The 14713-nt window shown below is 37.5% G+C and overlaps 1 protein-coding gene across 16 annotated transcripts in view; it reads left to right on the forward strand.

Annotated features, from left to right (window-relative positions):
* The window catches only part of MCTP1 (multiple C2 and transmembrane domain containing 1), a gene marked incomplete at both ends in the record, with an annotated part of 477275 nt that overhangs the window by 138239 nt on the left and 324323 nt on the right, over positions 1-14713 (forward strand). For 12 of the 16 annotated variants that reach the window (XM_084233967.1, XM_084233969.1, XM_084233968.1 and 9 more), the window contains one exon: positions 14619-14675. The exons of the other annotated variants lie outside the window; for them this stretch is intronic. In XM_084233967.1, coding sequence (XP_084090093.1) covers positions 14619-14675 — 57 coding nt within the window. Of the gene's footprint in view, positions 1-14618; positions 14676-14713 lie in introns of those variants that run through there. 16 annotated transcript variants of the gene reach the window in all.

Raw genomic sequence — 14713 nt, forward strand, 5'->3', positions numbered from 1 at the left:
ATGTATGTGTGTGTGTGTTTGTGTGTGTATTCAGGTAAAATTGGATTGTAACACTATATATGATTTTGATGTACAGGATCACACCCTTCAGGTATATGGTACCACGCTACACTCACCACCAAGGCATCCATAGTCCACCATGGCCCCTCCACATCAACTCTACAGTTATATTTCTAGGGTTTATTATTGATTTGGTTTTGTCTGACCCTTTGTTTTGTTTCTCTCTATTCCATATATAAATGACATCATCTGGTATTTGTCTTTCTTCTTTTGACTTGCTCTCTTAACATAAACCCCCTTCATGCACCTTGCCATGAATGACAAGAGTTCATCTCTTTTTATAGCTGAGTAGTATTCCATTGTGTATATATACCACATATTCTTAATCTGTTTATGTGTCATTCGGAACATAGGGTATAAGCTGGCCATTGTAAATAGTCCTGCAATGAACATTGGAGTGCATATATCCCTTCAAATTAATGTTTTTGTGTTCTTCTAGTAGAAACCTTATAGTGGAAATGCTGGATCATATCATAGATTTATTTTTAATATTTTGAGAAACTTCTATACTATTTTCTATAGGGTTTGGACCAGTCTATATTCCCATCAACAATATACAAGTGTTTCTTTTTCTCCACATTTTCACCAAGACTTGTTTCTCGTTGTGACGTGGTATCTTAGTGTGGATTTGCTTCACATTTCCCTCGTGATAAGTAATAGTGAGCATTTTTTTCATGTCCTTTTGTCCCTCTGTGTGTTTTATTTAGCTTTTCTGCCCATTTTTTGATTGTGTTATTTATTTTCTCTTTGTCGAGTTGTTGAGTGCTTTATCAATCTAGATATCATTCCATTATCAAATATATGGCATGGAAATATTTTCTTTTATTCAGTAGCATGTATTTTGCTTTTGATGGCATGAGAGGCATAGGTGTACTTCTGCACACTCACCCACTTAAAAGAGGGAAAAGTGCGAGGTACATAGCAATCATTGACTCATAGCAATCATGAAATCCAGCCAGGTCCATTCTTCCCATTTCTTCATTTGGCTATAGTCCTACTCTGGGGATTTGTACTTTCCAGTTCTTGATTCTACACTCTAGGATCCTGTTCTGCCCTCTGAGTTAGTCCTTATCTTCCATTTGAAAAACAATTCATTTGCAGTAAATAGTCTTTTCTGCCATTTACTTTCCATAGAATGTTAGGGGTCCAAAGTCCACTTTTCACTGTACTGTCCTTAACTTTTCCAGTCTAATTGGCGGTTGCTCTATCAGAACAGTTCCTTTAATAACTTTTGCATTTTCTCTGAATCCACAACCACAAATATCCTCAATATAAGTCTTTCCCTACTCTAGGATCCCTATCAGATACCTTGAGATAATATCCACAAGACTATAAGCCCAGTTGTTTAACAGAAAGGATTTGGTCTTAGAAGGTCTTCCTCTCACTAAACAGTTCTAGAAGATGTTGCTTTATATATTTTTTCAATCCTTAATAAAGAAAAGTATAATTCCACTCTGTATTCTTCTTTCCTAATGCCCTTTCTAAAATCAGGAGTTTTTTACTGTTTACTGAGGATAAGAAATGCATTTTTTTTGTTTGTTGTTAGGAAGAAGGCACTAAAGAAAGGAAAGTAGGGTTGGAAGAGGGGTATGGAATGGAGTGGGAGTGATGAATATCAAACAAGTCCAGTTTGATATGCCATAGACATTGCCAGGTAGAGTTATCTAGGAAGTAATTTGATTGATAGACTGTAAACTCCTTCTGATAGAAGGACTGACTAATTGAGAGACTCTAAAGTTAGCAGGGGCTAACTATGTGTCTTGGTCATTTTTTATTTCCCAGTGCCAGTGCAGAGGGATCAATGACCTTATTAATGTTTGTACATGGACACAGATTACAATCAGGAGAGAGCTCTGGCTTCATGATGGAGATGTGGAAACAGTGATGGAGATGTGGACACTATCTGCATAGGCTGGTGATTAGTACCCAGGACCTGTTAAGATTATTCTATGCAATAAAATGAGCAGATGTCCTAGCCTGGAATTCTCAAACTGAATCTAGACAGCCAACACATTATGGCAATATTTTTTTAACTTAAATATTTTACATATTCTTTGAATATTAGAAAATCTGACCACACTGGGCAGAGAAGAACAGTGGTGTGTGCCATTCCCATATGTGCATGATCACTGAAAGCCATGTCTGCCTCATTAAGTTTGGGACCCCTGCACTATGGCAAGAGTGTAGAGGACTAATGACTGATGACTCTGGAATAGTAGCAATTAAAAGAGAGGAGAAATAAGGAAAAGAGATAAAAGGAAAAGAGAAATTCATCAGGACAGTGTAGAAAATGTGATTGTTGATAGGTTTGCTAACAAAATTAGCATGTAATTTTTCAAAAATTGAGGCATTGATGAAAATAAAGATTATAGTGTCAATTTTTATTGACAAAGTTTGTTATTTTCATTTTTATCTCAAAGTTAATTCAAAATTAAAAATATGAAAGTAATAAGTATGATAACAGCACACATCTGGACTTGAACTGGCAGAGAGAGAATTTGTGACCAAGTCGTCAGATTCCAAAGCCTACTCTTTTACCTACCATTCAATATGGCCTCAAAGTTTAAAAATCTCTAAAACCTGTTTCTTTTTTTTTTTTTAAGTCAAAAGCAAATATTGGCAAGGATGTGGTGAAAAAGGAACTCTCCTACACTGCTGGTGGGAATGCAAACTGGTCCAACCACTATGGAAAGCTGTGTGGAAAGCTACTAAAAATGGAGCTTCCATATGAACCAGCAATTCTACTCCTAGGAATCTACCCAAAGGACACAAAACCATTAATTCAAAAGGATACCTGTATCCCTATGTTTATTGCAGCACTATTTACATAGGTAAGATATGGAAACAACCCAAATGCCCAAAAATAGATGGCTGTATCAAGAAGATATGGTATATATACACAATGAAATATTACTCAGCAATCAAAAAAGATAAACTCATGCCATTCATAGCAATATGGGTAGAAATGGAAGGGATTGTGCTCAATGAAATAAGCCAAAAAGAAAAAGAAAAATATCAGGTGGTTTCACTTAGAGGAGGAATGTAAGAGAAACAAATAAGGGATCAGGAAAAAATAATTATAATAAATCAAAAAACAACATTAACAGGCAACTATAAATCAGAGACATTCTGTGGGATGTGGGGAGTGGCATCAAAACAGGCATGGGAAGAGAACAAAGGACTGTGGCAACGGTGCACAGGTGAATTGGTGGTGGGAATCTTATGGGGACTACACCTAACAGGAGAAAGCATGCATTGTATGAAAAGGAAGAATAATGTAAAATATATACAAATAAAAAAATAAAAATAAAATTCTAAAACCACTTTATGATATGGAGAGGAGGAATAGGATCAGCATGGGAAAGTCAAAACAGAGGAGTGAAGATGAAAATAAAGGGAATCTGAGTCACTTCTCAGAAGCTGTGCTGGGATTTCTGTGAGGTCTAAGGCTAGGAAAGCAGTGTTCCTAGGGGAGTAAGCGATGTCTTGATGATCAAGTGGTATAAATTGTGTTAAGCAAATATGGCTGGACTGTTTGGGGAGTGTAGTGGACTCATAGAAAGAAAAGATTACAGGGCCTCCCCGGAGGCGCAGCAGTTGAACGCTGGGTTGTGAAGCTGCCTGCAGCCTCCGCAGCGCCGGTTCGATCCCCAGCCACTGGGAGAGGGTCCCACATGACGTGCAGACCTCTCCTACCGTGCCTGCTGCTCCTCTCAACAGTGTATTTTGTCAGTCTGCCTGCTCTGCTCTCCGCTCTGACTCTGGTGAATTCTCTCACCCTCCTGCGCTTCTGACTGTACCCAGCGCTTGTATAAATAAATAAATAAATCTTAAAAAAAAAAGACTGAGTTTTTTTTTTTTTTTTTAAAAAAAAGGAAAAAGAAAAGATTATAGGTATTGCCCTTGTGTGTTCAGAGGCAGGTGGAGCTAGAACAGTAGAAAGTTACTGGTGCCCGGAAAGAGGGAATGAACTCAATAAACAACAGAGACCCTTGGGGAGCCAAACAGATCCAGCACTTAAATCTGAATTTGGGATAGACCGTAGTTGAGAGCTTTTAATTTGGATTCTCTAAGTGGTAAGAAACCTGTAAAAGCCTTTTCTCGTTATTTAAATAGAAAAGTTTCCTGCACATTTACAATATGAGTCAGAAGGTGATATTTTTACCAAATCAATTCCAAAGTATTGTTCTTAATAAAAGTAGCCAAATTATGGATCTGAAAGTTCCATTTTAAGTTTAACAGAAAGTTTGGTTTAAAGTTGGAGGCGTCCACATCGATTTCTTTACTTTCAATGCACTAATTCTGAAATCAAACTTGCTCAGTTTCTAAGAAAAATGACCTTTGAATTAAACTCTGCTTCATCTTAGATTTCTCAAAAGTATTCCTATCATTACCTCCCAGGATTTATAAATCCAGAATTGAAAAGCATTCATTTCATTCACTCTCTCTGTAATAATGAGGAAAAGAGATGCAGACTTAAATGCATCTTCTTCCTTGGATGCATCTTCTAAGAGCAATTATATCCAGGTCTGTAGTTTTTATGGCAGTTACTTGCTCTGTAGTTCTTAAATACAAAAGAAACATAGTTTTCATAATAAAGAGACATGTTGTATTAAGAGATTTCTTTATGTTTTTAACCATCCTCCTGAAAATCATTCTTACAGTAAAACTGAAATGAACATTTAAAATGGGGCTCTTCTTCAATTCTTTCTAGGCAATATTGTGAATAGCCCAGAGTCTGAGAGCGTGCACTCTGCTGTCTGACTGCCAGGGCTTCAACCCTACCCATACTGCCCACTAGCTGTATAATCTTGGACAAGTTACTTAGCTTCTTGTTGCCTTGGTTTCCTTATCAGATAAGGGATATTTTAGTGCCCATTTCATAAGGTTATTATGAGGAATAAATTAGTTAGATTGGTAAAATAATTAGATCAATGCCTAGCATATAATAAGTACAAAATGTATGTGGGGTGTTTCAAAAATATGTTAGTATGCAGACAACACTGTGGTGTTGGAGTGTGAAGACCTAATCCCAACCCCAACACTTGCTGGCTGTGTAGATGCAGTCACATTACTTAACCTCCTTAAGCCTCGGTTTCCTCCTTGCAAATTTGAACAACTGCTGAAAGTAGTGTGCTTCAGTTTCTGAGGATTTAATGGGATGGTATATGGCGAGCATGTAACACTGTGTCTCCTAGCGCCAATGATTACAAACACATATTTCAATTTCTGTGAGCTTCCTGTTCCTTTCTATGGGGACGCTTTAATTCTTCAGTTCAGACATCCAGGTCATTTCTGGATTTTCACAGAAGCAGATAGAGATCCTTTGAAGGGGGTGGCCAACAGAGCAGAGTGAAGGTAATTGAGGCTATAAGATAAATTGCTAAAACTCCTAAGAGGCCATGGAGGATGGACTTGTTTTAGGAAATTGCCACTATCTGTGGTCTGGCCCAAAGCCTTGTGGGCCCAGAAACCACAGTTGTCAGCAGTTCCAGAGACCATCTGTCCCTCAGAACTGGGCTCATATTAACAAACCTCATACGACTAATGTACAGCATCAGAATGCCAATGTTTTCTTTTACAACAAGAAGTGAAACTGCTGGGGTCTAGTGGCTCATGTTCTCCCTCATGCTGTCCATTTTGGGCTTATAGGCAGGCTACATGCCTCAACAAGCTGTTGATCTATTAATTTATAATGAGAGACAGACCTGCTGAGTTTTTCCTCAATTTTCCAGCAAGTTCTTCTGCAGGCATGCAGACAGGATACTAAATTCTAAAGAGAAAGTATTTTGGTAAACGTGGACGCAGAAGGACAGTTTTTCTCAGACTCATGAATTTAATGGAATTAGAGAGGCAGATATGCAACCAGAAGGACTTGCTACCAGCCCAGAGCACCCTCTCAGTGTTTGAATGCCCACTGCCTAAGCCTGCTGGTGAGGCTGCTTATACTGCTCTCTGTCTGGACTATGTCTATCGGTAGAGCCAGTACATTCAATCAGGTTGTTATGCCTAAGCATCCGACACTGTCCCTGGGGTACAGGTACATCTGGTGTTGAAAACTTTTTTTAAAAAAATTTATTTATTTACGCATACAAGAGCTGGGGTGCAGGTCAGAGGTGTGGGGGGTGAGAGGATTCACCAGAGACAGAGTGGGCAGGAGGACAGGCAGATTGACTGAAGTACACTGCTGAGCGGAGCAGCAGGCGAGACATGAGAGGTCTGCTGCACCATGTGGGTTGCTCCCTGGCCAGCCGGGGGATGGAACTTGTGCTGCAGAAGCTGTGGATAGCTTCATAGGTTGTATCTTAACCCCTTGTGCCACCAGGGAGGCCCTGGTGTTCAACACTTTTGTTTGTATCTTTATACTATATAGAGGCTCTGATTTAAAAATCAGGAGTGTTCACATAACCACCCAGATTTCTAACCACTCATGAAAAATTTGGAGATTTTGTCTTCATAGATGCTTTCTGCACTGTATCAGTTCTCTGCAGATGAGTAGAGACTGTTCCTCCTATAAGAGGCAGAAGAACCCTGCCCTTTGTTCAGTTCACATGGTCCCCACTAGGTCCATGACATGTTTTCATTACCTCTAGATAATATATAAGGTATATATATATATATATACATATATATATATATGCTGCTAGATAATTGATTGTGTCGTTCTAACAATTGAAGTTCCTTTTTTTATCTTCTGACCTACTGCATTTTTATTTCAAAGTTAAATTATCAGATTTATTTTCTCATTTCCAGACTCATTCACTATCACCCCAAGTCCTGAAAATACAGTGTAGTTTGTAAGTCTTAGAGGGTTACAGTGTCATGAAGACTGAAGTGTAAAGTTCATAGCTTCAAGGAAGTGGATACCCTTAATCTTTCCTCAGGAAATGCATAATACTGCTGACCGCCCTTCTGTATTTCTAGCTCAAGAGCATTCTTTCTCCTGGGTAGTATTCTGTACTTTTGGAGGCTATCGATATTACCTATACCAAGAGAAACAAACAAATGTGAACATCTATATTTATAAAAGAGGTAAATTTGAATGCTTTGTTTACGAAAGTATTTACCATGCGGTTTCTTTACTTGTTACTTCAATGTTATAAATTATTAATAATCTGATGTAGAAAGTAACTGCCATTTGTTACAATTCCTAAGAACTATTGACTTAAAAGAGAAATCTCTGTCTCTAATGAATGGAGAAAATGTCATGTGATCATTGTAAAAACCAACGTGTCTCCTAAAGAAGCATTATTTTCAAAGGAATAGCTGTCCCTTAACTTTTATGAATTTTCTAAGTAAATCATAATTAATTTCTAAATGATATGCTTGGGAAAACCTATCTGGTTGAGAAATACAAATGTCAGTGCTAGGTCTTGCTGTCTCTCACAGGTCCATACTGGCTCAAGTTTGACCACTTTATATCTTGAAAGTAATAACATAATCTCTCTGTTTTCAAAGCATGTTATTTATTTATTTGTTTATTTATTTTTTTAAAGAAAGTGTTTTTTTTTTTAAAGATTTATTTATTTATTTATTTATACAAACACTGGGTACAGTCAGAAGTGCGGTAGGGTGAGAGAATTCACCAGAGGGGGAACAGAACAGGCAGACCAACGAAATACACTGCTGAGGGGAGCAGCGGGCGGCAGGAGAGGTCTGCGCACCATGTGGGATCCTCCTCCGCTGGCCGGGGAGCAGCCGGTGAACGAACCGGCATTGCAGAGGCTGCGGGCATCTTCACAACCCAGCACTCAACTGCTGTGCCACCGGGGAGGCCCAATTTTTTTAAAGATTTATTTATTTATGCATATGAGAACTGGGGTGCAGGTCAGAGGTGTGGGGGGTGAGATGATTCACCAGAGACAGAGTGGGGAACAGAACAGGCAGACTGACTGATATACTGCTGAAGGGAGCAGTCAGTAGGCAAGACAGGAGAGGTCTGCTGTGCCATGTGGGTAGCTCCCTGGCCGGTCCAGGGATCAAATTTATGCTGCAGAGGTTGTGGACAGCTTCACAGTGCTGTGCTTAATGCCTTGCGCCACCAGGGAGGCCCCTCAAAGCATGTTATTTATGTGTATTTATATACACACACATATACCTTACAATAACATTTACTCCATATTATTTAGACTATTATTAAATTAATTAATGAGATAACACAGTCTCTGGCATATAGTCACTCCTCCATTTCATCATTATCTTCATCATCCTCATCATGGTTGCCATTATCATAATCTGCTTACAACATTTTTACTCAATTAGACTGTATATTTCTTGATTGTGAGGCACAGAGCAGGTCTTCAATAAATGATGAAGTGGACTGTTCATTGAAAATAGGGGTTTTCAGGCCTCCCTGGTAGTGCAAGGGGTTAAGCACTGCACTATGAAGCAATCCACAGCCTCTACAGCACGAGTTCGATCCCCGGCCAGCCAGGGAGAAACCCACATGGCGAGGCAGACCTCTCCTATATTGTCTGCTGCTCCCCTCAGCAGTGTATTTCAGTCAGTCTGCCTGTTCTGTTCCCCACTCTGTCTCTAGTGGATCCTCTCACCCCCTGCATCTCTGGCCTATATCCCAGCTCTTGTATGCATAAATAAATAAATCTTAAAAAAAAGAAAATAGGAATTTTCAGTTTCACTTTAAATATTCAATCTGACAATATTGTTGGGGATGCTTCAGGAATAATGACTTAATTTTCACCCATAGTTTAGACTTGTGAAATATTAATAATTGCAGAAGGTAAACTTTTAATAATAAACCATAAATTGCAAAATAATAAACAAATAGCAATTATAATACAAACCACACATGGTACTGTGACTCATATAATTATTGAAAAAGGAGAATTGTGCTATATAAAACTTAGTGAAAATAAATAAGGAAAAAACTACACAAAAACTACAAAAAGGCCAATGATGGTAATGACGATGATGATGTAAGATGCTCAACCACATAGTAAACAGTGAAACTCAAATTAAAGCATCTAGATTCTATTCTAATCATAAACAAATGGCAAAAAAAGGTCAGAATTTCTACCAAGACTCTGAAATATCAACATTGTAGAAACTTCCCGCAATAATCAAGGGACAAAAACTCTCATATATTTCTGGTTGCATTCTAAATAGTCTAATTAGGTTGGGATGTGGGTTGGTAACATCTAATAAAGGGAAAACCATGTAGACCCTTTAATTCCATCCCTGGGTATCCATCTTTAAAGCTATTCTTCCATACATGTAAGAATTAGAACATTTTAACAGTAAATTAGAAACTACCCAAATGTGTGTCAATGGGAGAATGGATACACGAATTGGAATGTTATACAGCATGTAAAAAGAATACATCGTGAAGAACTACATGTAAATCCAAAGAAGATAAAATCAAAAAAATATTTAAATATATACTACACTTGGGACCTCCCTGGTGGTACAGCAGGTTGAAAAGCAGCACTGTGAAGCTGTCCGCAGCCTCTGCAGCACGGGTTTGATTCCCAGCCGTCCAGGGAGAAACCCACATGGTGCGGCAGACCTCTCCAGTTGTGCCCTCTGCTCCCCTCAGCAGTTTACTTCGGTCAATCTGCCTGTTCTGTTTCCTACTCTGTCTATGGAGAATCCTCTCACCCTCCTGAGCCTCTGGCCTGTACCCCAGTTCTTGTATAAAAATAAATAAATCTTTAAAAAAATTCATTTTTATAAATCAATATCTTGTTTGTGGATAGACACATATTTAATATAAGCATAAAATAATGTTGGAGGCCCATAAAAGATAACCCTGGAGAATGTTTACCTTTGGAGAGAAAGAATGATACAGATTGGCAGGAGCATCTATGGGCCCTGATTGTATAAGTCATATTTTATTCCTTCCAGAAAATCTGAAGCAAATTTGGCATAATATTAAGAATTTAAGTGGAAGCAAGGAGAATGGAAGGCAAAAGTCAGCAGGCACCATTGAAAGTTTAAGTTACTAGGATAAGGGAGCTATGAGAAAAAATATAGCCATACATTAAAAAATGTAAAAAATGATAAATGTTAAAATAAAAAAAGAAAAAGAAAAAAATAAAGAATATACACTGTTAAAATGCCCATTAAAAAAAAATAGAGCCGTACACACTACCTAACAAATTCATCCATTTTTCAGCATTGTATCGATACCAAGTCTGATTAACTATGTTAACACTCACAAGGACCCTGATTCCTGCATCATTCTCAGCATCTTAGCTGTCCAATTTAAGAAGAGAATACTGTGGAATCTTAGGTAACACAAAAATCTGAGGTGGTTTGAGCAAAGCTAAGATAAAGTGAAGATCTTTGAGGACTAGACCAAGCCAAAAGAACAAGAAGTTCAAATTTTATGTCAGTTTGGAAGGTAATTGTGTCCGATTCAGAAATGAGACGTTTTCAGTGAACTGATAATAATTTTATTTGCTCTGATTCAAGACAAACTGAGCTAATATAAAACATTATTAGAAATATTTGTCTGTTCCTATATTGACAGCTGAATAAATCCAAGCTGTGTTTTTATGATGTAAGATGTTCAACCACAAGAGTAGACAGGGAAACTCAAATTAAAGCATGTAGGTTCTATTCTAGTCACAAACAAATGGCAAAAATGTCAGAATATCAAGACTCTGAAATAATCTGTTATAGAGATTTCCTGCAAGAATTAAATATGACAAAAACTCCTATATGTTGCTGGTTGAATTGTAAATAGGCTATGTTGGGATGCAAGTTGGCAATATCTAATAAAGGCAAAACTATAGAGACCCTTTAATTCCATTCCTCAGTATCCATCTTTAAAGCTATCCTCACACATATAAAAGAATTAGAGCATTTTAACAATAAATTAGAAACAACCTGTGTAATAAGAAAAACCAAAGTGTCAATAAAAACAAGCAACCAAGTCAATGAAAGAGAGAATGTCAAGGAAAAAAAAAAATCAAAGACCATGCAATGTTATAAGGTGCATTGGAGATTCTAATATGGCTCACAGTCTGTTTCCAACTTTTTGCACTCATTGGCACTGTTGGCATATCTTGGCATGTTCTCTACCCAGACTGATTTCTGATTTCTGATTTCTATGTATCAGAAAATACATAGAAAGAAAAAAATATGGATAGAATGGGTTGGATAAAAATAACAAAAACAGTAATCCAGTTAGAGTGAGAATAATGTAATAAATATGTAGATATAAAATACCAAATTTTATTATCCTAAGAAGTAAGTCTCTTCTCAAATTGCCCAAAGAATATATGAGTTTATTTTAATTTTTAAGAGGTATGCAATAGGTAGTAATCTGAGCAAAAATATTGAATCTCTTTGTCCCCCATAACACTGTCATTTTAAGTTTCTCCAAGACATAACCACTTGACCATGAAGGCTTTGCTGTCATCTGGGTCCTTTGATATTTATTTGCATATTAAAGTTCATGCACCCATAACTGGGATATTATGCCTTTCTACAGCACGTTATTTCAATTTAATATCTTTTAGGGAGACTTGGATGTCAGTGCACCTCGAAAACCTAATTCTTTTTATAGTTACATAATATTGTTACTATGGCTTACCTATTATTTATTTAACTCTTCTGATATCTGTGACCCATTACAAAGTTTTCAGTTTCTCACTGGAACAGTTCTTCAGTGAGTGTTCTAGTATATCTATCACTTCATCAAAGGACTGATGTGATTTTTTAAAAATTTATTTTATTTATTTAGGCATACAAGAGCTAGGGTGTAGCCCACAGGAACAAGGAGGGGAGATGAGAAGATTCACCAGAGACAGAGTGGGGAGCAGAACAGGGTTGACCGAAAAACACTGCTGAGGGAAGCAGCAGTCAAGACAACAGAGGTCTGCTGCGTCATGTGGGGATAGCCACCTGGCTGAGGATTGAACTCATGCTGTAGGGGTAGCTTCATAGTGCTGAGACTTTAACTCTTTGTACCACCGGGGAGGCCCAAGGGTAGATGTGATTTAATGTATGGTGACATGTAGGAAACACAGTAGTGTTTCCCAGAATCTGCCTTTCACGTCGTTGACTTTGTTTTTCTCTTGGTTGTTCTCATCTTCAAACAACCTTTTTTCGTATGTTATCTCATATGTCAACCAGCAATGCCAGGTTACATTTGATAAATGTAACAACCTCTTTCCCAATTCCAGCAAAAGTGGGAGGACTGACTCTTACTGTTCCAACTTGAGAAGAAGGGAGAAGTGGGTGATTTGCCAAATAAAAATCAAGACGAAGAGGCACATATATTGGTCAAACAAATAAATCAATGCCCCCTGAAACATTTATAGACATTTCCTACTTTTATGAATAGGTGATAAAGACATCCTAATTAATATCCTAATAAATAGACATTCACATCATAAACACCAAAGTATTCCTATAGGACCTTTCTAAATCTTTGCTAGAGAAATAAAACCAGTGTGTTTTATATAATATTGTATGTTTTATATAGTATTTTACATAATATTATATATGAAAATAAAAAATGTTCTAGATTGAAGATCATTAACATGAAGAAAAAGATACATTTTCAATTCAGGACAATGTTACCCAATACATTTGCGAAAAATTCAATGACATGATAGATCATATCTATGATGTACTAGATAGTCTTAAAACATGTTTCTCAATAGTCTGTTATTTTCCAAACATTAATACATTGCCTATATTTTATGTCTTTATTTAAATTATGTTTATCAAATTCTACTATGTACTGGTCTTCTTGCCAGGGGCTAAGGGTGACCACATCAAGATCCCTGGCCTCAATTTCTTACTTTCTCATTCAGGGTCACATAATTTTTTTTTTTAAGATTTATTTATTTATTTATACAAGCACTGGGTACAGTCAGAAGTGTGGGAGGGTGAGAGAATTCACCAGAGCGGGGAACAGGACAGGCAGACTGAACAGAACAGGCAGATTGATGAAATACACTACTGAGGGGAGCAGTGGGCGGCAGGAGAGGTCCGCGTGCCATGTGGGACCCTCGCCAATGACTGGGGATCGAACCGGTGCTGCAGAGGCTTCGAGCAGCTTCGCAGCCCAGCGTTCAACCTCTGTGCCACCAGGGGAGGCCCTCAGGGCCACACAATTAAGTAAACAAATGAGACTGTGATGTACTGTGAAGGAAACAAAAAGGATCATGTGATAGAAACTTGTTACCAAATGTCATTTTAGGTAGGTGGTAAAGGGAGACCTATCTGAGGAGAGAATATTTGAACTGCAACCTGAAGACTAGTAATGAACCCCAGACTCTAGACCAATATGCTAGTCATTGAAGATAGATGACTGTTGAACACTTGAATGTAGCTATCAAGTCCAACTGTACTATAAATGTAAGATAAATATCAGATCTCTAAGAGCAGTACAAAAATAATAAAATATTTCATTAATAATTTTTGTGTTGACTACATTGGGAAACATTATTAGAATAATTTTGCATGTTTCTTCATAACCTTTTAATGTGAACACTGAAAATATGTTTCTATTACATATATCACCTTATATTTCTATTGAACTGTCCTGACACATACTCTCAATCTATTTGCTATTTATTGACACATGCTTATTTCCTCATGTTGTCTTTGGCCATGTAGTAAATTTTTCTCCAAAGTTCTGAGTCTGCAAAATTGATTGAGGTGTCCAAGTATAATAATTCACTGTTTGATCAAGTTTAATACAGCTCAGAGCTAAGTAAGAGGTAGCGGGTGATAAAGAAAGTACAGAAAATTGCCACATTTACTAGAGGAGTTGTGTCATTAGTCATGTTCCTTTAGAAACATTCAGAAAACAGATAAAGGAGGACCCTGAGTTGGAGAGGTAGGCAGAACTAGCATCACAAGGTAATGACAGCGTAGGACAGCGTTTCTGTGGGAATCAGTGACAACAAACCACAAAGATCTATTTCCATTCTCTACTGAGTGAGGGGAATTCTATTGTGTTGTATAGAATTGCCACTTCTGGTTCTGTTAAAAGAGTTTTATTTTACATATAATTTCTACTCTGGTGGGAATTTTAGTGATTTTAATGTGCCTCTCTTTTTATATCTCTGTAAGGAGATATTGGCAAGTTCATATACATTTAATAACATTAAATTAATTTACTGCAGTGAACATACAGGAGAGTTTTTCTGTTTGCCATGCAATTATTCTCATTTCCATTGGTGGCTATGCCACAGAGAAGAGGTTAATTACTAAAAATGCATGTTTGATTTAGCAGGTAAAAGTTTTATTATTCAGTTTGTGAACATTTCAGGACCCCAGATGTGATGTATCTTATATAATTGAACAGTTTTGTGGGGGGAAACTTCTCCTGCTGGTTTGATAGAGTTGAGTCATATCCTGTGAATGTGAAGCAACGGTATTTAAACATCACGGGTTCCTCTTACTTTCATTCTAAGTCGCTGCAGTTCTGAGCAGCAAGTGCACTCTGCCAAGCGGCTGTTACTAGCTTTGTAGGTGCACAGCCTCTCCTGCCAGGATTCAGTAAAGAAAGCCAAGTCTGAATGTGCAGTTCTTTCACTGGAGTGAAAGATGTTTTGTTTTTTTTCTAATCAACGATGCTCTATAGCTGCAAAGTGAAAAGAGCCTGCAATTTTCCATTTGTTTATAGCAAGGTAAGTTCCATGTTCTGTTTTACTCATTGTGTTGTGGT

The sequence above is a fragment of the Talpa europaea genome, assembly GCF_964194135.1.
Source record: "Talpa europaea genome assembly, chromosome: 5".
NCBI lineage: Eukaryota > Metazoa > Chordata > Mammalia > Eulipotyphla > Talpidae > Talpa > Talpa europaea.